At 30.5% G+C, this 24,772-nt stretch overlaps 1 protein-coding gene across 1 annotated transcript; it reads left to right on the forward strand.

Annotated features, from left to right (window-relative positions):
• The first annotated feature begins 10,047 nt into the window (after positions 1–10,047).
• On the forward strand, positions 10,048–17,758 carry LOC129896409 (homeobox-leucine zipper protein MERISTEM L1-like). The gene is made up of 13 exons (XM_055972296.1): positions 10,048–10,221; positions 11,228–11,357; positions 11,522–11,813; positions 12,288–12,405; positions 13,193–13,381; positions 14,024–14,476; positions 14,809–14,910; positions 15,125–15,325; positions 15,513–15,687; positions 15,763–16,034; positions 16,203–16,298; positions 16,545–16,908; positions 17,396–17,758. Exons 3-12 carry the CDS (start codon positions 11,578–11,580, stop codon positions 16,893–16,895), a joined length of 2,193 nt encoding a protein of 730 aa, XP_055828271.1. The 5' UTR covers positions 10,048–10,221; positions 11,228–11,357; positions 11,522–11,577; the 3' UTR covers positions 16,896–16,908; positions 17,396–17,758.
• Positions 17,759–24,772: the final 7,014 nt, after the last annotated feature.

Here is a 24,772-nt window from a genome sequence, read left to right on the forward strand (position 1 = left end):
GATGTTTAATTTCATGTTTTTCAATATGTTATCATGTACTTCGAATTATTGTGTTTTTACGTTTATGTATTTGAAGAAAAAAAATAATAATCAAGGTTACATTTTTATGATAATTGTATATTATTTATTACATTGTGCTATTTTACAATGTTGTAATTAATTACTATTAGTGTGCTATTATTTAATCTTAATATCATATTGTTACTAAAAATAATATTCGCCTTATTTAATGTCATTATAATAACTATTTATTCTTGTTAATGTTTTAGACATTAATAATATATAATGATTGTATTATTTTTGTCAATAAACAAATTATCTATATATGATGAATAATATTATATTAATGTTTTATAATATTTTATATTTGTTTTTAATACTTGTGTATAATATTTATTTAAGGTTAATAAGTATATAATTCCATAAACTAAATTATTGTAACATTCATCATAATTGAATCATATAATTTTTAAAATTCTAAATTACCATAATTTAACTTTTAAAAAAAAGGACTTATGTTTTTCTAGCAAAATTGTTACTTATTTTATTTCTTACAATGCATTTTTATTTTATGAAGATAAATAAATTTATCAGTCTTCAATTGGATTCAAGATGAATAATGGAGATATGTGCATTTTGGATAGTGCCACAACTCATACGATATTAAAAGAAAAGAAATATTTTTGTTATTTGATTATGAAAAAGGACTATGTCAGTACAATATCTGGTAGTACAAAATTAATTGAAGGCTCTGAAAAAGCAACCTTATTACTACCTGGAGGAACGATATTGGTAATTGATAATGCATTATATTGTAGTAAGTCTCAAAGAAACTTGTTAAGTTTCAAGGTTATTCGCCAAAATGGCTATCATATTGAGACTGCAAATGAAGGAAAGGTTGAATACCTTTATATTACTACAATAAATATGGAGAAGAAAATTGTGCACGAAAAATTACTTGCACTTTCTTCTGGGTTGTACCATACAAATATTGGTACTGTTGAATCACATGCCATTGTAAACAAAAGGTTTATTGATTCTGATGATTTTATCATTTGGCATGACCGGTTGGGCCATCCCGGTTATAATATGATGCGCAGAATTATTGAGAATTCACATGGGCACACTTTGAAGAATCAGAAAATTCTTCAATCTAAGGAATTCTATTGTGTTGCTTGTTCCCAAGGAAAACTGATTATCAAACCATCAGCAACTAAGGCTGGGATTGAATCCCCTGCATTTCTGGAACGTATACAGGGTGATATATGTGGGCCAATTCACCCTTCATGTGGACCATTTAAATATTATATGGTCTTGATAGATGCATCTACAAGATGGTCACATGTATGCTTATTATCAACTCGCAACATGGCTTTTGCGAGATTGTTAGCTCAAATTATAAGGTTAAGAGCACAATTTCCAGATTATGCAATAAAGACAATTCGTCTTGATAATGCTGGTGAGTTCACATCTCAATCATTTAATGATTATTGTATGTCGATTGGAATAAAAGTTGAGCATCCGGTCGCTCATGTACATACACAAAATGGTCTAGCGGAATCATTGATTAAACGTCTCCAATGGATAGCTAGACCATTGCTAATGAGGAAAAAACTTCCTATTTCAGTATGGGGGCATGCTATTTTGCATGCAGCAGCACTTGTGCGCGTAAGGCCAACAAATTATCATGAATTTTCCCCATTACAGTTGGCGTTTGGAAGGGAGCCAAATATATCCCATCTTAGAATATTTGGGTGTGCGGTATATGTCCCAATTGCTCCACCGCATCGCACAAAGATGGGTCCCCAAAGAAGGTTGGGAATATATGTTGGGTATGAATCTCCTTCTATTATAAAATATCTGGAACCTATGACTGGAGATTTATTTACGGCAAGATTTGCTGATTGTCATTTTGATGAATCAGTATACCCAACATTAGGGGGAGAACATAAGCAGATGAAAAATGAGATAGATTGGAATTCATTGTCACTATCTCATTTAGATCCTCGAACAAATCAATGTGAGCAAGAAGTTCAAAAGATGATTTATTTGCAGAATATTGCAAATCAACTGCCGGATGCATTTACTAACCTTCCACGGGTTACTAAATCGCATATCCCAGCTGCTAATGCTCAAGTTCGAGTTGATGTCCCGGTAGGATAACTTATTCAGGCAAATGAATCTAGACCACGCTTAAAACGTGGAAGACCATTTGGTTCCAAAGATAAAAATCCTCGAAAAAGGAAAGGAATGAATGATCAAGATGATCATAATTTGGAGGCGAGTGCTCAAGAAGAGCCCAGAGACACAACAAATGGTGATACCACCGAGGAGGTCCAAGTACCTGAAAATAATGAGAATGAAGAAATCTCAATAAGTTATGTCTCGACAGGAAAACGGTGGAACCGAAATAATATTGTGGTCGATAATATTTTTGCTTATAATGTTGCCATTGAAATAATGCAACAAGATAAGGATCTTGAACCAAAATCTGTCGATGAATGCAGACAGAGAAATGATTGGCCAAGATGGAAGGATGCAATTCAAGCAGAGTTAACTTCACTTGAAAAACGTGAAGTTTTCGGATCAATAGTTCGAACACCTGAAGGTGTCAAGCCAGTAGGGCACAAATGGGTTTTTGTGCGTAAACGAAATGAAAAGGGTGAAGTCGTAAGATATAAAGCACGACTTGTAGCCCAAGGTTTTTCGCAAAGACCTGGCATTGACTATATGGAAACATATTCCCCTGTGGTGGATGCAATTACTTTCAGGTATCTAATGAATTTGGCAGTTCATGAAAAGCTTGAAATGCAGTTAATGGACGTGGTCACTGCCTATTTATATGGCTCATTGGACCACGACATTTTTATGAAAATTCCCGAAGGGTTCAAAGTGCCTGAAGCATACAAGGATTCTCGAGAAAATTGCTCAATAAAACTTCAAAAATCCTTGTACGGGTTGAAACAATCAGGGCGAATGTGGTATAATCGTCTTAGCGAATATTTGCTAAAAGAAGGATATAAAAATGATCCAATTTGCCCTTGTGTCTTTATGAGAAGGTCTGGATCTGAATTTGTCATAATAGCAGTATATGTTGATGATTTAAATATTATTGGAACTCCAGAAGAACTTTCAAAGGCAGTAAAATGCCTGAAAAAGGAGTTTGAAATGAAAGATCTTGGAAAGACAATTTTGTCTTGATCTACAAATTGAACATTTTACAAATGGGATATTTGTCCATCAGTCAACATATACTGAAAATATTTTAAAGAGATTTTATATGGATAAAGCACACCCATTGAGTACTCCAATGGTTGTGAGATCTCTTGATATTAATACAGATCCGTTTCGGCCTTATGAAAATGATGAAGAACTTATTGGTGCTGAAATACCATACCTTAGTGCAATTGGTGCATTAATGTATCTTGCCAACAATTCTAGACCAGATATAGCTTTCTCAGTAAACTTGTTAGCAAGATTTAGTTCTTCACCAACACGCAGACACTGGAATGGAATTAAGCATATATTCAGATACCTTCGAGGTACCATTGATATGGGATTGTTTTACTCAAATGATTCCACGTCACAATTAATTGGTTATGCAGATGCGGGATATTTATCTGATCCCCATAAAGGTCGATCGCAAACAGGCTATTTATTTACATGTGGTGGTACAGCTATATCATGGCGTTCAACAAAGCAAACTATGGTTGCCACTTCCTCAAATCATGCAGAGATAATAGCCATTCATGAAGCAAGTCGAGAATGTGTTTGGTTAAGATCAATAACTGAACACATTCAAGAAACATGTGGTCTTTCTTTGACAAAAGACGCTCCAACAATATTGTATGAAGACAATGTTGCATGTATAGCTCAACTGAAGGGAGGATACATCAAAGGAGACAGAACAAAACATATTTCACCAAAATTCTTTTTCACTCATGATCTTCAAAAGAAGGGTGAAATAGATGTCCAACAAATTCGTTCAAGTGACAATTTGGCGGATATGTTCACCAAAGCATTGCCAACATCAACCTTTGAGAAAATGAGATACAAAATTGGAATGCGTCGTCTTTGAGATATTAAGTGATATTTTCATCAGGGGGAGCAAAATACGCGCTGTACTCTTTTTTCCTTAGTCAAGGTTTTGTCCCACTGGGTTTTCCTGATAAGGTTTTTAATGAGGCAGCACTCAAGGTGTATTATCAGATATGTGTACTCTTTTTCCTTCATTAGGCTTTTTCCCACTGGGTTTTTCCTAATAAGGTTTTAACGAGGCACATTTCTCGTGGACATCCAAGGGGGAGTATTATCAACCAAGTAAAATGGTTGTCCACTTAAAATGGTGGATAGTCCATTTACTTTTTAAGTGGGTAAAATGCCCACTAATATTTTCCTCCACTTGTAAATATGGCTATAAATATAGCCTTAAACTTCAATGTAAAAACACACAAACACATAAAAGAAAGAATTACTATTACTCTCTCTATATTACTACTCTCTCTATTAATACTTTCTATATACATATTCTCTTGTTCTTCTTCCTTTATAAAATTGTCAAGTTAGTTAATTCATAACAGATTAACCTATTTAAAGGATAAAACATGCAATTTTACGTTCTATTAGATTAAACCAAAAAATATGTGTCATGATTGCGAACTGTGACTGGAAACTTTTCTTACCTATGACAAAATATCTTTTCCTCCCCATTTCATAACATTGTTCTAACCACCACTTAGCTTAGGCTTATGAATATTTAATACTAAAATATTCATGAAAATATTATTTAATTTGGTAACATTACTATCAATCTTTACTTGTTAATATATCACTTCAAAAAAAATATTACTCCTCAACTTGACACTAGAAAGCATTTTTCCTCTTTTTAGACCAGAAGGATTGATTGGGATGATAAGTATTTTTCTTTTTTTAAATCAGAAGAATTGGTTGGGATGATAAGCACACTTCATCTTTAATTTTTAAACTGTGGATTCGAATTATGAAGAAAATAAAAAAAAGGTGAGAGCTTTTTAGGGAGGGATGTTTTAAAAAATATATTTTTGTAATACTCAATGAAAGCTTATATTGTTATATGATTATTAACTTCCTAAAAATTGAATTAATTAAAGAAAGCTGTGTAGGTCCAGCAGTAACAGCTAGAATAAATTGACCAACTGAATTTTTTATATAAAATAAAAAATAATAATAAAAACAATCTGAAATACTAAATTTTCGCTATATGCGGGTGGGGTTCTGAGAAAAGGTTAGACTATAAAAATTTATTGTACATACGCAACCTTATTTTATATTTTTCCACACCTCAAACTTATTGCGTAGACCCCTTCAACTGAACATAATTTTATTAGTTACGTCAAGACCCCTTGAACTGAACTTTCTATACATAGGAAATATGTAAATTATGTGATCCAATATTGTAGTCCTTTTCATTCTTTTATATTTTAAACGCGTTAATTAATGGTGGTCATTTCTATTTTAAGGTTGGGGACTTTCTAACTTGGCTAGAGAAATTAAGTATATAAATAAATAAATTTTCGAATTGAAGGACAGTTAGTTTTAGGTATTAAATGTACCATATGATATCAATATTTAGGACCAAATTAAATGCTTGAGAAGGTTAGGTAGCTTTAATTTTCACCGTCAAGATCGATTTGATTGGATGAATACGATTCATCCATCTTTAATTATTAAGGGTCTCGAAAATAATTTTGAGAATGGGGAAATTTTGAGTAACAAATATTTTCTTCTTATATCAGTCTTACATGATGTAAAACTAATCAAATCAAGCCAGATTCATCCATCTTTAACTAGGTGCCTCGTGTATGAATCTTGAGAATAATTTTTATTTTTTTGCTAGGGAGTATTTTTTTTAAAAATCAGTCTTACATGATGTAAAACTAAATTAGTCAAGAAAGTGAATATCGAATGCCAATAATTATACTGAAAGATTAAAAAAAAAAACTTTAAGTTTCTAGTTCTAATTGTCATTTAAATTGTGAAAACTTTAGTTGCATACATTCCAACATATTAATATCTTAGCTAAGACAGAGAAGTAGAACCACCTAATGTTATAAAATTATTGGAATTATTTAAAAGAGGTACCCCCCTCAACTTATTAAAAGAGCCATTTTTTTCAAACAAAAATAAAAGCAATCACCTTGAAATGGGGCCATAAAAATAAATAATATTAATATGTATATCTACTTAATTTTTAAATTTTTTATTATTATTATTATCATCATCATTATTATTATTATATAGGAGGATCAATCATTTCGCTTATGCAAGCTTGCTTACAAATTCAAAGTTTTGAGTAAAGGAGGTATGCTGGAGATATCGAAACTTTACTGGATTTAAGATGAGACTCTACAAGACGAATATAATTCATGTTCTTTAAATTCTAGATACATTTGAGTTAAAGAAAGCTACTTCACGCTAAATCCTAATTCACACACATAAAACTAGATCCAAATATATCCTGTGTTCGAGTAATACACTAGCTACTAAAGATCCTCAAATTATAAAGAAAATTTAATAGAAAAAAAATCTAGGCAATACATAAAATTGTACTCACAATAAGTAAAATTCCTACTTCTTTGGCAATTTACTGAATTAAGTTTAAACTATATACTCAAATTACATGTAAATCAGACCACTAAACTCAAAATAAAGCTACATACTTTGAACATTTTGATCTCATATGTTTTCTGCCAATTTGCTTAAAGTTATTGCATAGTTATATCAGTGATACCATTCTTAAAAAATTAAAACATGAGGCTCAATAATGGTATGATAAATTTGAGTATTTTGTAGTTGTTTAAATCTGAATTCAACCTAAGGTTCAGAACCAAAAAAAAAATGTTTTTTATTTTTAATCTTAACATATAAAATATTTTTTTTATATATATAAATTATTCGACTCGGCTCGACTGATCTCAGTATTCTTTTTATATTCTTATTGAGTAAGAAAAGCATATCCTAATTTTTGGTACAATTATACATTGATATCTATGATTTTCCTTTTAAACAAATACCTAATAATCAGTTTGCTAGGTTTCATATGGTCGGTATTCAAAATTATTTTGATACCTTTATTTTAGATCATAATTTTTTTTTTAAAATAATCTTTTTAAATTTTGTATTCAAATCAAATAGTATTTTACATAAATTTAATACAAAAAAGTATTAGAGTATATATATATAAAGAGGGGTAGGTCTGGTATCCCAATTTGCACAATCAATTTAATAGGTTTCATAGTTGAAATAAATTACCTTTCTAGCTAGACATATATTTCATTAATACATTGAATATCTACTTAGACACTATGCATGCTTATTATCAAAAGTTTTATTTAATAGAGTATAATTCTATCAGATATTGTTTCAGTCGTGTTCGTACATATTTGGACACTAATTAATTACTATTGGATTTATTGGAAAAGCTTACCAAAATTTGTTTTTTTTTCTTTTCATAATAACTTTAAGCTGTAAAATTAAATAAGAGTTGTTTATTAAATCTTTTCTGGACTACTGGCTAAGGTAATAAAATTAGAATAAGTGGAAATGAATTTATTGAAATACTAATTATTAACACTATGCTTTTCAAGCATATAAACTAATTGAACTAAGATTATTCCAACCTTCATAATTTCTCAACAAGATGAAACTTTAATAGACATTATCCCCGAAAACTTATATATATTCATATTTGCGCGTTAATTATTTAAAATCTTCAAATTTCCTAATTGCCTACACAAGATATATAGGAATAGTAACAAATATATTCATCGAACATTACTTGTTTTTTATTTTTCATTATGTGATATTCGTATTAAAACTTAATTAAGTTTGACTTCGTGCATTGCATAATTTATTTATAAAGGCGAGATCTTCAACAAAATTTATTTTCATTTTCAAAGGGTCAAATTCAAAATCTCAGATTAAATATGAAGGAATCCAACGTATAATTAGACATAATGTATCAAGAGAAACCTATAGTGTAAATATATACAAATTATGTTGGGTTTTAAAATGTGTGAATGGAAAATGAAGAGTTCTGACTCTTCTGAAAAAGTTGTGGCTTATTCTGAAGAGCTGTGACTTTTTTGAAAGGTTGTGATTTTCGCGAAGGGTTGTGACTTTTTCAAAGAGTTTTGACCTTTTCGAAAAGGCACAATAAGCACATGTTCACACTACCTTTTGTTGTGTATAAATAAAGGATTTTGCTCTCATTTTTCAACAATGAATTTTCTGAACTTCTTCTTATTCTGCACAAAAAAATTCTAGTGTACTTTACTGTTGTTGAGTGGTCCGCTGACACCGTGATTTTAGGTACCGATACACCAATGAGTAAGATTGTTCTATCATGGGAGGATATATTTCATTGACGTCGGGTACTTGAGAGAAATAATTTCCTCAAAACGCATTGTGCATTAATTAGGCTCGATTTTCTTCTTTTCAATATTATTTTTGTTTTTTCTTACAAATTTTGTTTTCATTACTAATTTTAATTTCTGATTTTGGAAATTTGGTAGAAACTTTGTTATTTATTATTTCTGCAAAAGCTTTTGTTCTATAATTTTTTTTATATATTCTAGAAAAGTATTTTATTCTACAAAAGTTTTTATAATACAATTTATTTTTTTATTATAAGTGATTTTCTAATACTGATTGGACAATAAGTCATACATAAACTAGCTCCCCACCGACCCCACTAGCGTACAAGTGATAGAAAAAAGAATAGAGAAATATAAAGGCTTGGATCCAGCATGATTTGAGCTGTATAATATACATATTTTCTCCTGATATAGGACTACAGGAATTACAGAAGCCATAAGTTGTTTCAGTCGAGATTTGAGAATAGAAATTTAAATAAGATTACCTTAAAGTAAGATTTTTCGATACAAATTTTAATTAACTAAATTTATAATAAATATCAAATATTGAATGGAAAATACAAAATATAAATTGTTTAACTATTTTGAATTCGAGTTTTGAGAATGTACGTAGAAGCATTTTACCCAAGTGCCAAAGTGGGATTTTTTTATTGCGAATCCGAATTAGATCGACTCTAAAATGGATATCAGAAATCAGAAAAATAAGTAAGTTGTTTCATCATATCGGGCTCAAGCTCTGAGAATAGAGTTATCATATTCGAATCCTTGCAAACAGGGGCGCCAGAGCCACATACACTTGAGGGGAGTGGACCGACATCGCTTCGTTTGAATATTATTCTATGTAGCTAGATAAAAATAATTTTTATGTATATAATATATAACATATTGACACTCATTGACTTCTTCGCGATTGAAACTTCTTTATATTTTGATACACTTTAGTCGAAATTTTGGCTCCGCCATGATTTGCGAATATCTAACACCGGGATGGAGAAAACAAAAAATAAATAAATTGTTTCATTATTTCCGTACACAAGAAATTTTAAATATACACCAACATGAATTGTGGTGAGATCACTATATAAATACTAAAGAATTTTGTGCAAATTATTTAGCAGCAATAATAAATATGAGTATTTATAATTCGTACCCTATATAAATGCCGTTAAATGCTTTAGCGATTCTGAATACAATGATATTAGCTCAATTGCCAATAAATATTTTTGCGGCAATACTAAAAGGAAAATCTATTTCCACTAATTAAATATCTCTTGTGTTATAGTGGATGATTGAAATCTCTCTACCCTTAACCAGACATATCGGATTTGAGTCATTTTACAAACATCACCCTGCAATGTACGAATCTAAATTTAGTCAGACCCCAGTACGAATATCGGACAAGAAATTTAAACATACACTTTTCCCCTTTCTCTTTCTCTCTTCAACAATATCATTAACACCATCACCTCTTTTATCTCCCGCCATTAAATGCTATTTGCATCCTCTCTATGCACTCTACATTAACTCCTCTTTATTTCACACACATTTCTTCTTATCTCTCTATTTTCTTCCCATTTTTTTTCTTCCATATTCTCATCTCCCTTTTCATTCTTCTTCCCTTTTCCCTCAAGATAAATTCTTCTTAAAATTCTATTCACACATAAAAAAGAAAACCAAAAAGTTGTTTTGTTTTCTAGTTTTCTACCTACTTTTTTTTTGTTCTTTTAGTTGAAAAGTTAGATCTAAACCCTAAAAGCTTCAAGAGGGTTTTGTGTTCTTATACTTTCATTTCAAGGCTTCAAAGATTGTGAGTTACTATATTATTTTATTTGAGAATTTTTTAAAGTTTTACTTAGTTCAAAAAAATTGCTTTAGCTATGCTTTATAGTTTGTCCATATAATTTTTTCCCTAAATACAAAAATTCATATATTGTCATAAATTAGACTTTTTTTTTGAAAGATGAATTTCTAGTTTGAAAAAAAGATGGTAAGTGATTTTTTTTAAAAAAAAATTAAATGCATATCAATATCCAACTTGATTTTCAACTTTCAAATACACTTGTCAATTTTTATGAGTATATTTTTAAAAAAATCACATTTTTTATTTCCAAACGCCTATTTATTTTTACTAATATATTTTGTTTTTGTAGAATGAGAAATATGTCTGAAGTTGGAGTACTATATAGAAATATTCATAGACGTTATCTGAAGATAATAACATAAGTAAGGGGTGTAGGAAAGACAGTTTTTGGACTTTGGGTTCTCACAGTGTCAACTTTCTTTATTATTATTTTTCCTAAAAAATTCTCATTTTCAGTCCTTTTTTTGGCATATCAAAACAGACATGACACAGGAAAAAGAAATCTTTTTTGTTTGACATCTCAAAAACCAAAAGTCAAATTTTCCCTTTTTTTTTTGGCAAACTATAGCCCCCCCTTCCCACTCCCCATACACAGAAAAAAAAAACTCATAACAAAAAAAGAAGTCTTTCTAGGGTTTTCATGGGGAATTTGGATTTTTTTTTTTAGAAAAGTAAGTCATTTGAACCACCATCACTTGACTAACTCTCCATATTATTCTACGTTTATCATATCTAATATTCAGAGTTTGTTTTGATTTGATACAATTTTTACTAGCATTATTCCTTTCTTCTTTTTTCCATATCTTTTTTGGAATTAAATTCAGAATTTAAATGTTATAAGTTTTGATACGCTAATAAAGAAGAACTTCAACTTCATTTCCTAAGTTTTTGTTTAATTTGTCCTCCTTTATAGTAACTAAAATTTTACAATTTTTTTGTTTTATTTTTGCAGGTTATAACAAATCTATAGTTTAGCCAGAAGGATATTATTATAAATATTTATAAGTGAAAATGTTTCAGCCAAACATGTTTGATCATAGCTACCCTCATCTATTCGACGACATATCCAGAATTTAGACATTGTGAGTTTTGATATGCTACTTTAAGTTACACGTATCATAAAACTCAAAAAAAATAAATCAAGTAGCGTTTGTCAATCTTCATTTCCCAACGTTTTGTTTAATTTATCCACCTTTATATATAGTAATTAACTAATGTACTTAATTACAATTTTTTTTTATGGCAGGTTACAAACTCATAGCTTATCAAGAAAGGATATTTTTTAATATTTATAAGTGAAAAATGTTTCAGCCAAATATGTTTGAGAGCCACCATCATTTACTTGATATGTCACATAAATCACCAGAAAATGATTTGGATTTAATTAGAGATAATGATGAATTTGAGAGCAAATCAATGGCAGATATTATGGAAAATAATCCTTCTGGTGATGATCAAGAAGCTGATCCTAATCAACGTCCAAATAAAAAGAAACGTTATCATCGACATACACAGCTACAAATTCAAGAAATGGAGTCGTAAGTACTCTTTTATATATATCTTAACTTATATACATCGAAAAAAAATTATAGAAAGTTTTTTTTAAAATATTGTTTGGTTATAAATTGAAATGATTTTGTGGTTAGTATTTAAAGATGATTTTTCAAGTTTGAAAATTGATTTTTAGTAAAATTCCCGATTTTCTTTTAGTGAAATACATATTTAAACTTAATTTCTATTTTCAAATACAATTATTATTTTTTGAACTTCAACTTCAAAATCTTTTTTTTTCAAATTTAAACCAAATGTATGTCCAAACGCTACTTGTCTTTTCTATAGATTGTTTGTGGTATTTTTCATATAATCATTCAACTTATCATTAATAAACTGATAGTCTAAAAGTTCTTTATATACTGTTAGAATATTGTCAAAAAAATATGAGAGACTATCCCTTAATTACTTTGGTTGAATATTTACACAAATTCACAAGTTATATTTTTGAATATTTTCAGATTTTTTAAAGAGTGTCCTCATCCAGATGATAAACAAAGAAAAGAGTTGGGAAAAAGATTAGGGTTAGAGCCTTTGCAAGTGAAATTTTGGTTCCAGAACAAGCGTACTCAAATGAAGGTGAGACTATTTTTCCTTTCTAGTCAATTTTTCGAGTTAATTCTCTGAATGATTACCTAAGTTTTGAAATGCCTGGTTTTTACCTTAATGTATTACTAATGTCCTATTTTTCAGATTTATTAGCAGGTTGATTTTTGAACTTGTTGCTTTTTTAAAGAATATTTTGATTTTATTATAGATTTATATTATTGTTTTTATATATTTAACTTATTTTTTATTTTATTTTTTGGTACGAAAATTACACGTATCGAGCTTAAATGGAGAAAATAGGCAATAAGAATTCATATATATATATATATAGTTCACCTCGTTTATCATTGAGGTGCACATTATTGTTGTTGTTGTTTTGTTTACTTTTATGAATGGGTTATTTGTAATTATCGTTTTAGTGAGCTGATAATGTAAAAGATTATCTTACAATATTATTGGTATATTGAACGGAAACTCTTTCAAACCAATTTATATAAAGCATTAAATGCCGTCATAATTGACTTTGGAACATTTCAAGGAACCATTTAAAATTTCTGTTATGATTAATTATGTGGTTTAGAAGGGGACTTGCAATATCATTAATATTTATATTAGGATAGATTATTTGATCACATTTCTTAGAATGCAATTTTTTCTGAGATTCCATGTAATTATTTATATTAGGGTAGACTGTATACAATACATTCTTTAAAATGTAATTATTTATATTAGGGTACATTGTACTATCTTTTTTTTAAAAAACAAACTAATTAAGTGGTTTAAGTAATTTGTATAATATTTGAATTATCATTTGTAGGCTCAACATGAACGCCATGAGAACTCAGAATTGAGAGCTGAAAATGAGAAGCTTCGTGTTGATAATATAAGGTATAAAGAAGCACTTGGGAATGCTACTTGCCCTAATTGTGGTGGGCCTGCTTCCATTGGGGAAATGTCATTTGATGAGCAGCATTTGAGGATTGAGAACGCTCGTCTTAGAGAAGAGGTACCACAATATCACTACTAAAAAAATAACAATAGATAAATTCTCTAGCTAAATAGTAATATTTGTCATTTAATAAGTTAAAACACCCAAAAGAAATATGTACAAACAGAGCTTAGCCCAAATTCTAATAATGTGAGTACGACATATGAATTAGTATGCCGCGAGTTCAGCATTTTAAATTGATAGGTTTAAGCCGTATAATCTTTACCTCAATATTGGAATTTTTGAGAATTTCTTACGTATAATATAATCTTTACCGCAAATATAATCTTAACAAAGTTATCTTCATGTAACCCATAAATAATTAGTTTGAGCTGTAGAATTATTGTTGATGCTTGCGTCAGGTAGGCTGCTAAGAGCCGGAGACAGAATTTAAACTTTATGTATTCTAAATTCTAGGATAATGACATTAAATTTAATTTTTCTATAAATCTAGGGATTTTTTCTTAAAGAAAAATAATAATGTGAGAATTTGAACCAAAAGTTATTGAATTAGATCGACTGAACTACCACGCCAGTTTTTGGCTCCACCCCTAATGTTTTTTTTATACATTAAACCAACAACAACAACAACAACCAGTGAAATTCCACAACATGGGGTCTGGGTTTTTATACATTAAACCATTTTATGTTTTTTTTCAGATTGACAGAATATCAGGAATTGCTGCAAAATATGTTGGGAAGCCCATGCTAACATATCCTAATCTGTCTACTATTGGCCCGACCCGTTCACTCGATCTTGGTGTGGGTAGTTTTGGGCCTCAAACGGGCGTTGTTGGAGAAATGTATAGTGCCGGTGACCTTTTAAGGTCAGTTTCAGGCCCAATAGATGCTGATAAGCCCATGATCATTGAACTTGCCGTTGCGGCTATGGAAGAGCTTATAAGAATGGCCCAAACTGGAGAGCCCTTATGGATTACAGGCCCAGGCCCAGGCCCAGATAATTCGATCGAGACGCTATGTGAAGAGGAATATGTTCGGACTTTTCCTCGAGGAATTGGGCCTAAGCCTATGGGCCTAACAACTGAAGCCTCAAGAGAATCTGCTGTTGTTATTATGAATCACATCAATTTAGTTGAAATCTTGATGGACGTGGTACGACTCTTTTTTTTCCTTTGGAATAAATGCAAGAATAGCCATTTTTAGAGCCTATAATTGAAAAAATAGTCGCATATTCAAAAATCATTGAAAAATATCCCATGCTTAAAAAGGCGGAGAATATTTTTTTTTCCAGCTTTTCTTAATCTTTCACTTGTTAGAAGTTCGAACTTCAGCAATTAATTTTGTCTAGATTTTGTTTCTGCCTTGAAAATGGCTTTTTGAAACTTATATTTTAATTAGAGGTTTAACATCTACTATTTTGGTCTTCAATTATGTTTTTTTAATACTAATTATTGTGTTTTATTATAATATAATATTAAATTCAGAACCAATGGACAAGTGTTTTTGCTGGCCTAGTATCAAGAGCATTAACCTTGGAAGTCCTATCAACTGGGGTAGCTGGAAATTACAATGGAGCTTTACAAGTGGTATGGTTTAACTTCTATATATAAAACAAATTTTACACTATCAGATCATCTAAGAAATGCACTTACCACACATAACTGTTCATAAAAAGTGAAATTGATAACTTGAAAAATAAGGCACATTACCTGCTACAACAGATGTAAAATTTGTAGATGTGTTCTAGACAATATATATTCTAATTAATTGGCGTGTTGTTTTGTTACATTTTATTTTTAGATGACAGCCGAATTCCAGGTTCCTTCCCCTCTCGTTCCAACGCGCGAAAATTATTTTGTGAGATATTGTAAACACCATGCTGATGGAACATGGGCTGTTGTTGATGTCTCCCTGGACAATTTACGTCCTACTTCAGTGTCACGCGGTAGAAGAAGGCCTTCGGGTTGTTTAATTCAAGAATTGCCTAATGGTTACTCCAAGGTACGTAAAGCCACTCTCAATATTAGAAGTTATGAATTTTATGTATATATGTGAAAATTAAAGTATAGATAGAGTTACATATATATTCAACTCAGAACTAAATTTAAAAATTCTGGATCCATTTGTAATCATAGTAAGTGTTGGAATTTAGTTGATTTATTAATTATTACTCGTTTTATCCCTCCAGGTTACGTGGATCGAGCACGTTGAAGTGGATGATAGAGCTGTCCATAACATTTATAGACCTCTTGTCAATTCAGGCCTCGCGTTTGGGGCTAAACGTTGGGTAGCAACATTGGACAGACAATGTGAACGACTAGCAAGTGCAATGGCTAATAACATCCCAACAGGGGATATTGGAGGTAATATAGTATAGTAGTACATAAATTGAGATATAATTAATTTCTTTTTGGTAATAATCGAACTTTTTTTTGTAGTCATAACGAGTCCTGAAGGCCGAAAAAGCATGTTAAAACTTGCTGAGAGGATGGTGATGAGTTTTTGTGCTGGTGTTGGCGCCTCGACGGCTCATACATGGACTACATTATCTGGAAGTGGTGCTGATGATGTTAGAGTTATGACTAGAAAGAGTATTGATGATCCAGGGAGACCTCCTGGTATTGTCCTGAGTGCAGCCACTTCATTTTGGCTTCCAGTTTCTCCAAAAAGAGTTTTCGATTTTCTCAGGGATGAGAACTCTAGAAGTGAGGTATGTAAATCATAATCCATTGCGCTAAAATGTACATCCGTTTGACTTTCAAACCTTTGATCAATAGTTTGGTTCGATCAGTTATTTCTGATACTAACTTTAATAACGATGAAATTGTTATTTTTGTGTTGTTGATTGATCTACCATCCATAAAATGTACGTATGCAGTGGGATATACTTTCAAATGGGGGCCTAGTTCAAGAAATGGCACATATTGCAAATGGTCGTGATCCAGGAAACTGTGTATCTCTTCTTCGTGTTAATGTAACGTCTTCTTCTTGCTTATCTAGATCATTAAACATTAATTCGACACTAATACTAAAAAATGCACGAATTTCTAGCTAGCCAATTTCTGGCTCATTAGAATCTTTTGACAATGGAAATCCCATAATATCTATTTGGAATTCGTGTATTTTTTAGTATTAATGCCATATTTTTGTTGGAAATTCGCCTGTTTTTAGTGGTGTGACATTAGGGGGACCACCTAAAAGATTGTAAATTTTGATGCAGAGTGGAAATTCGAGCCAGAGCAACATGCTAATACTTCAAGAGAGTTTAACTGATTCCACGGGATCTTATGTTATTTACGCTCCAGTTGATATTGTTGCAATGAATGTTGTGTTGAGTGGTGGTGATCCCGACTATGTTGCTCTATTACCATCTGGATTTGCTATACTTCCAGATGGTGGCGGAGGAATTAATGTTGGTTCTGGTGGATCGCTTCTCACTGTTGCATTTCAGATTTTGGTCGATTCTGTCCCTACTGCAAAACTCTCTCTTGGATCTGTTGCAACTGTGAATAGTCTTATCAAATGCACTGTTGAAAGGATCAAAACTGCTGTAGCTTGTGACAATGCTTGATGAAAGATCTAAGGTAAGCTATTAATTCCATATATAGATTTTAATTTATATTCACTAATAGTATAGAAGGGGAGTCTCGGAGCAACAACAATGTTGTCTCCATGTGACCTATAGGTCACAGGTTCTAGCTGTGAAAGCAATTATTAATGTTTGCATTATTAACCTTGAAAATTTGGGATGTTTTGTGCACCGGACTGTCTTTTTTTCAAGTATAATTTAAAAAAAAAATCCATTATTAGTATATTTTATCGTGTTACATTAGGTTGCTTGTTTTATTTTTTGGTATATTATACACACTATGCAACTAGTACTAGTTAACCTTTTGCGTGATATGATAGTGTAAAGTTATACGCCATCATTTAATGTATAAACATCGATAGTATAATAGTTTTTTACGAAGAAAAACTTAGGAGTAATGGTAAAGTTGTATGCGTGTGACATATAGTTCACGAGTTTGAGTCATAAGTCAATGATGATAATGTAAATACTTTATATTGCAGATTGATGTGGAATGGAGGAGTCAAGAACGAACCTCAAAAAAGCAAAAAAATGGAATTTTTGCTAGCATGCAAGTGTAATAGGTTCGGGTATTGACTTCACAAGTTGATGAAACTTTTGAATATGTTAACCAAACAAGTCCTTATTTTACTTGATCATGCTCATGCTCAAAAGTTGGTCAAATTGAAGCTAACTATGTTATTAACAAAATTTTTATCACTTTTACTATGTGTTTTCAATGAGTTATGTATGGAGTTTTGCTTCTGACGGCAACATGCTTGATTTTGCTTAATTGTGGGGTATTTAGTTGAATTTGTAAGCTTAGTTCTTTTCTCTAACAAAATTCACGAGTTCTTTCGTTTCAATTGGATGTTGTGAGTACATTTTCATGTAACTTTCTAGTGTATAAAATTGTTCTAGTTTCTTGTTAAAGATAATTTTAAATGAACTATTATTTTGCCGATAATAATAATTACTATGCTGCAATCCCAAGCTGAAAGAACATCTGAGTAAATAAGAAATTTGGAGAAAATAAAAAAGAATAAGATGAAAATTATTAGGAATAAAAGAATATGCGCGCTTGTTTTTCATTTTGTTTTTTTAAATGAGAAATTAGAGTCGAGCTTATTAAAAGTTATACATAGAAAATTAGCTAAAAGATCAATTATAATGTTTTATTTTGATATGGAAACTTTGCTAACTTTATCATCAACTTTGATTTTTCTACGCTCAATAAGAACCCAGAATGGACGAACTTTTGAGGGTTTCCTCTCCCGTTGGTCGAGCAACTTCGTACATTAAATTGGAAGTGAAATGAAGATAATGCGCTTTACTCTTTCATTTGTAGCTGGATTAGTCCCATAACGAATAGGCTAGCTCTATCTCTCAATTACCTATCCTGTGCTCGGACAAGACTACTTACTCCAGTAGGTTAGTAAGCTGCCTCTTCTGCTTTCAGGCAAGGTGCAAGTTAGGTTGTGGTTGTATTGGTTGCAAGTGGAACGCAGGCGCTTTAGGTGTGTGTTGCAAGTAGGGGGCGGCAAATAAAGAGGTAGCGAGACTGACCGCAATTTTAGGAATAGGGAATGAAGCTGGTCCATCGAATCAGCCCCACAAGCTGTCCCCTCCTGATTCAAATAAACTAGGAACTAAGACTCACGTCTTTGACACATGAAGATGCCCCCTCCTTTTCGGTCCGGTTGCAGTACGGCACCTGAACTCGAAGCTACAATCAAATCAGATCCAATCTGAGCTATCAGCTTTTTGACTCAACTGAATTTTTTTTTCTTTTTTAAGCTAAAAGTTGAAGACTAAGGACGAAATGTTTCATGCATCAAGCTTCTCATTAATTCAATAAGAAAACTTAACTTAGCATTTGCAAAGCGTATGTATGTCCTACCTCTTTTACTAACAAAAAGGAGAAATTATCCAAAAAAAATATATTGATTTGAGTAATTCTCTTTTCATGAATTAGTTTTTGAAGCTGAGCTAAGTCGAAAATTTATTTCCTTACACGATTCAAATTCTGATCAATCACAATTTATGATTTATTGATGTTGGGCTATCATATTAAATTGTCAATGTACCAGATGTCTAAACCTATGTGTGAGGCGGGGTATTAAGTCCCACATCAGTGCGATGAGAAAATTATGGCGTCCTTATATGGAATTTGGATAATTCTCTCTCAAAAATTAATTTTTAGGGTTAAGTTAGATCCAACATCATAACGTACGTCTCCGCTAATACATTCCAATGAGGCACAATTCTTTACGTCCGCAACACAAGAACTACACTATAATTAATGTTATGAATTAATTACCATCAGCAAGAAACTATGACTGACACACCATTATATAGTTATTTAAAAATCTATTTTTGACATAAGACTCGAGTAAAATAAAATAAAAAAATATTTTATACATAGATAATGAAATTAAAAAGTTTGTTACACTCTATAGTGTGTGTGTCATTTAAAAGGTGACTGCAAGTAATCAAGGATGGAATCATATATCCTTGTCCGAACAGAGTAAACTATAGCAACCTTTCATCAAAAAATTATATGATATTAGTAGGTCAATATCTTTTTTGTATGTATGTGTTAAAATTATATACACTATTGATGTAAACAATTTATACCCTTGAAGGGCAGCCTTGGAGTAATTGGTAAAGTTGTTGCCATGTAATTAGGAGGTCACGGGTTCAAGGTTTGGAAACAGTCTCTGGTAGAAATGCAAGGTAAGGTTGCGTACAATAGACCCTTGTGGTCGATCCTTCCCCGGAACCTGTGCAGGGCTGTCCAAGTAAACCTGTTATGTTAGGTAGTCTTTTTTCAAAGTACATATCTCATATTTTAAAATAGTCTAAATATCTATAAATATTCTTTAAATAATCTGATAGTGTAAAAAATTACATTTACATAAGTGGATATATAGTTACTTAAATCCAATACATGTAGGTATTATTGAGCTTAATTGCAAAATTTGCCAATTGTAAAGGTAAGATATTACTTGAATATTTGATACTCCCTTTGGCCTTTTTTAAATCAGTTAAAAAAGATTGTCATATTTTTTTATTTAATAAATACTTATGACATCATCAATATTTAGCTATGTTAGATTTCATTTATTTGACAAAAAAATCAAAAAGGTATATTTTTTTTAAGGATAGTTTTGAAGCATGGTAAAGTTTTTCTATATTTTTTAAAATTTCATATCCAATCATATCACATAAACTGAGACCGAGAAAATAGTAGTTGATAAAACACTAAAACATTCCTTCTAGGGATGTTTTAAACTAAGATCGAAAAAATAGTAGTTGATAAAGTGAGACCGAGGAAATAGTAGTTGATAAAACACTAAAACATCCCTTCTAGGCTTCTAAAATAACTACTTAATTTGTCATTGGTATATTTTGACTTTTGATAATGAAAACCTAATTAAATTGCTAATTTGTTACAGACAAACCCTAAACAACACGTAAAAGAAGTGTGCATTAGTCAACTAAAGTTGGTTAGGGCTTGAAATCCTTAAACTTGATCACAACTAATTTATATTATTTGATTAAGTATAAAAGTGAGATTAAAGAAAAGTCAATTACCATAATTAATTGAGTGATAATATAAACATTATACTTAAAGGTGTTAAAATATATTCACACCAAACCGATGAAGGTAAGGCATGTGTCTTTCATAGACACATTTTTTTCTATTTTCGTCGGTCGAAAATGATATATTTAAGCTATTTGTGTAACGATAGCAATATGTGAATCATCTTTTTAATGAGAAGTATATCAGCTCTAATATCACAAAGTTGATGGGCATATTAAGCACTCATCCCATGTAATAATAATAACAATTATGTAAAGGGTAAAACTTACTTGTGCCTTATATTTAAAAAAATCAATAAATGCAAAATATGTCTTTGATACATACATTTATCACTTAATCATAATTCATTATTATATGAATTTTTAACCATAATTTATTTACGGAAAATTACAGTAGATGGTCATTCGGTCATTTTAATTACCAAAAAATGATCATTCGGTGTATATTCATATATATTCAGTGTATATTCATGTATACTTAGTGTATATTTCAATGTAAAGAAGGTATCATAATGTATATTCAGTGTATAACTCATGTATATAAGTAATCTATATTGTATAGTTATGTATACTTTTTATGACTTTTGGCAAGCTATATTGTATAATCATTGTATATTTCCTCTGATTTTTGGCTATTTATGTAAATAAAATATGGGTATATTTATTGTAAACTAATTAGTTTATTGTATATATTTGAAATTGATGGATTTTCACTTTGATTTCTAATTACTAAAGTTAAATTGTTTTTTTGTGTGTAAAAATTCAACTAGCGGGTACGTATTTAAACACATCATAAATTCGTGGAAAATTGATATTATAACTCTGAGTGAGAGTAAGTTTTTCTGATTTGTTTGTCTTGTGATGACCAAGCATTACATTAACTCCAAACCTAACAAGAATTTAATTTAAAGAGGATACTTACAAACAAAGACAATGTCAGGATTTCAATTTAATGGATTTATAATTATTGAATGATGATTTCAGGTGTTAAAATTGAGTTTTAGATTTAATATTTGTTCATACTTGAATAAAATTTTATTACATTTTTTGTGAGTATTCAAGAAGATTTTACTCGATTTAATAAAAACTTAACATCTCAATAAAGTCAATGATAGTTCAAATTTAGCGCAACGCAATAATTTGTCAATCCGTCATGATATGATAGAACCTTTTTTGTACTAATATCGTACATGAAAGTCTAGCTTCAAATTCGACTTCTAACTTCCTCGTATTAGAGTTTTCGTTAGAAGGTCTCGATTGTCTTGTGAGTGTTTCATATACTGTAATTGTAATTTTCTTACATTATTTAAACAAAAATTATTGAATTTAATTGAATTTGTATTCAGATGTCTAATTCCGCCCCACCAATATAAGTAGGTACTCGTCATAAGTTTTCTAAATGACGTGAACAACCATGATGGGTCAATAAATATTTGTGCTAAAATCATAATTTATAGCACTTCTTGATGATACTATATAGACTATATTTTAAACCAATAACTGGGGACAGTCGAATTTATTATTAGTGACATATAATAAATAATAAACATGTACTTTTATGAAGCAGCTAACTGTTATACACTATTGAAGAATGAATATGGACATACAAAGTTAATATTGTATTTAAAATATATGGTTGTGTTAACCAGCTGCAATTTAATTTGAGGAAAATATGACCTGACAAGAATTTTAGAGTTGTTCCGAGGCGAATTCAAAATATGAAGTGAAGAGAATCAAATAATTCAAATATGAAAGTCTAGAAATGCTTGAAGTCTTAATGATAAATTTTACTGATCCCTCAGACATACTAGAAAATGTTTTCTTTGAGTGTAATGAATTTCTTGAAATAATACTCTGTTGATTCCTCAAATGGCAATTTACAAGGGAATTATGAATATCAATTAGTGGTGTTCGAAGATGGGATTTATTTATCTATTGATGCAGGATTACTAGATGAATTGAAGAGGGCAAGATGGATAAGAAGGGTGCTTAGTTTCATCTCTATGGTTCCCCGATTCAGTTCGTTGAGAAGTCTATAGTTTCTAAAGTGTTTACAATTTAAAAAATTGTGGAGAAAGCGATACAAAATGAATGGAAAAACTTTATATCTTCTGTTATGCGATATATTAAAAAAATATGTAATGGCTAATTGGGTCGTGGATATAAACTTGTGAAGACATTTGAAGTATATTTTTATGTCTAGATTATGTTGTGTTTTTACATATTCCTAGAAGCTTTAATTTTATTGTTTATAACTTAGCTAAATTTTCAATTTTTCTGTTGCAAGAAGGGTTTTCTTAGAAAAGAACATTTCCAAATTGAATTGTAAGTGATGATGTACGCTTTTTTTAACTGCATATAATTAAGACTGAAAATAACAGAAATTTTGTGAAAGACCCCCAACAAATGAGTAGAAGGAATAGATGAAATTGTTTGTAACAGTTATTTTAAGGGAGAATTTCATAAATATATAATAAAGTAGTTTTATTTGAATTAAATATAGCCAAGTTTTTATTAATAGAAAAAAATAGCCCAAAATTAATGATAAAGCAACAAAAAATATTTTCAATAAAATGATCATATGTATATGTAATGTATCGATGTGTATATAATGAATCAATATTGTATAAATAATGTATACTCGTGTATAGATGATGTATAACCATATATCGAGATGTATATATGTTTATATACATTGTTAATACAATAAAGTATCAACAAAGTATACATTTATATACATTGTTGATTCAATAAAGTATACATTGCAAATCAATTTTTTAAAACAAAATGATCACATATATATATATAATGTATAGATATGTATATATAATGAATCAATACTGTATAAATAGTGTATACTCATGTATAGATGATGTATAACTATATATCTAGATGTATATATGCTTATATACACTGTTGATACAATAAAGTATCAACAAAGTATACATCTATATACATTGTTGATTCAATAAAGTATACATTGCAAAACGATTTTTAAAACAAATTCTTAATCAACTCAAATCTCCTCTAAACAATCCCAAAATTTAGATATGAACTTCTCTCAATGTTCGAGTCTTTTGATATATTATTCACTTGAAACAATTCACATTTGCAGCACGTCAATTTATAAAGTAGAACTTTGAACGTGGAAGAACGACGACGACGAAAACAACTAAGAAATAAGGAAGAAGAAAAAGAAAAAAGAGGAGGAAGTCATTAATGGCCGGAAGACCAAAGAAGGAAAAAGAAAGCACAAATTGCACTTCACTTACAATTGAAAAGTGTCGAATGACTATTTTTGATAATAAATAATAATTAGGCTTCTTTGAAAAAGAATTTTTGAACAAAAGGTCAATTTACTTAATTATCCCAATTCTAATTCAACTACGGCTAATGTTAGGTAATGCTTGAAAAGCGTTGGAAAAAGAATATGTGGTAATGATATCTCAAGCGTATGGCCTTTGTCCAACACTTTTTGGTTACAGTAATTAGGTCTTAGGCAACTGATCTTGAGCGTATTTATACGGTTAAAAGTCAAGTGAAACTCATGTTTTAGCTATATTCGAGAACAAATTCTATCATATTGATAGTCGTTTGTCTCATGTTTATGCATTTTGACTAACCAATGTAATTAGATATTTGTAGATTGAAAATCGCATGAAATGTGCACAAAATGATAAGAATTGAGATGGAGGTGAAGCGGAAATGCGGAACAACTGATGCAAGCCTCGAATGAGTAAGAGAAGGAGTTAGTGAGAAAAGAACTTAGTATTGACTTCTTATCGCGGAGCTGGGAATTAAATTTTTAATATGGGGAAGTCATGAGAAAATAGGCAGGTCTGTATTGACTCTGTGTCGCAAACTTGTGTGTCAGAATTTTATCGCATTTTTCCAAGCTTATAAATAGACTCATTTTTATTATTCTGAATGACTTTTTTTATATTTTCGAAAGCACAAGTCTTGGATGAGGTTCTTCTTCAAATATTAGGGTTTCTTTCTACTCTTTTCATCTTTTGAATTTTTATATGATTATTAAACATTCAAACGTTGCGAATCGGATTTTGAGTAGCTAAACCCCTTTGTTCTGGGACTGTAGCTATGAATGATTGTTGAACATCGATTTTATAGATGAAGTTGGTTATCGTATAAATTATTCTTGTTTTCTTAAATTAATATTTTGATACATGGCCGACATTGAAATAAATATATTGTTTACTTTTGAATTCGAGAGAGGAATAGAAAAGGGTATAACAAGGAGCGTGATCTTTTCTTGC

Source organism: Solanum dulcamara, chromosome 7 (assembly GCF_947179165.1).
Source record: "Solanum dulcamara chromosome 7, daSolDulc1.2, whole genome shotgun sequence".
NCBI lineage: Eukaryota > Viridiplantae > Streptophyta > Magnoliopsida > Solanales > Solanaceae > Solanum > Solanum dulcamara.

Excerpts from the sequence above, each read along its gene's own strand:
- LOC129896409 (XM_055972296.1), top strand. The coding sequence starts at position 11,578 with ATGTTTCAGCCAAATATGTTTGAGAGCCACCATCATTTACTTGATATG. Across the intron at positions 14,911-15,124 it reads ACAATGGAGCTTTACAAGTG|ATGACAGCCGAATTCCAGGT; the intron begins GTATGGTTTAAC and ends TTTTATTTTTAG. Across the intron at positions 16,035-16,202 it reads ATGAGAACTCTAGAAGTGAG|TGGGATATACTTTCAAATGG; the intron begins GTATGTAAATCA and ends GTACGTATGCAG.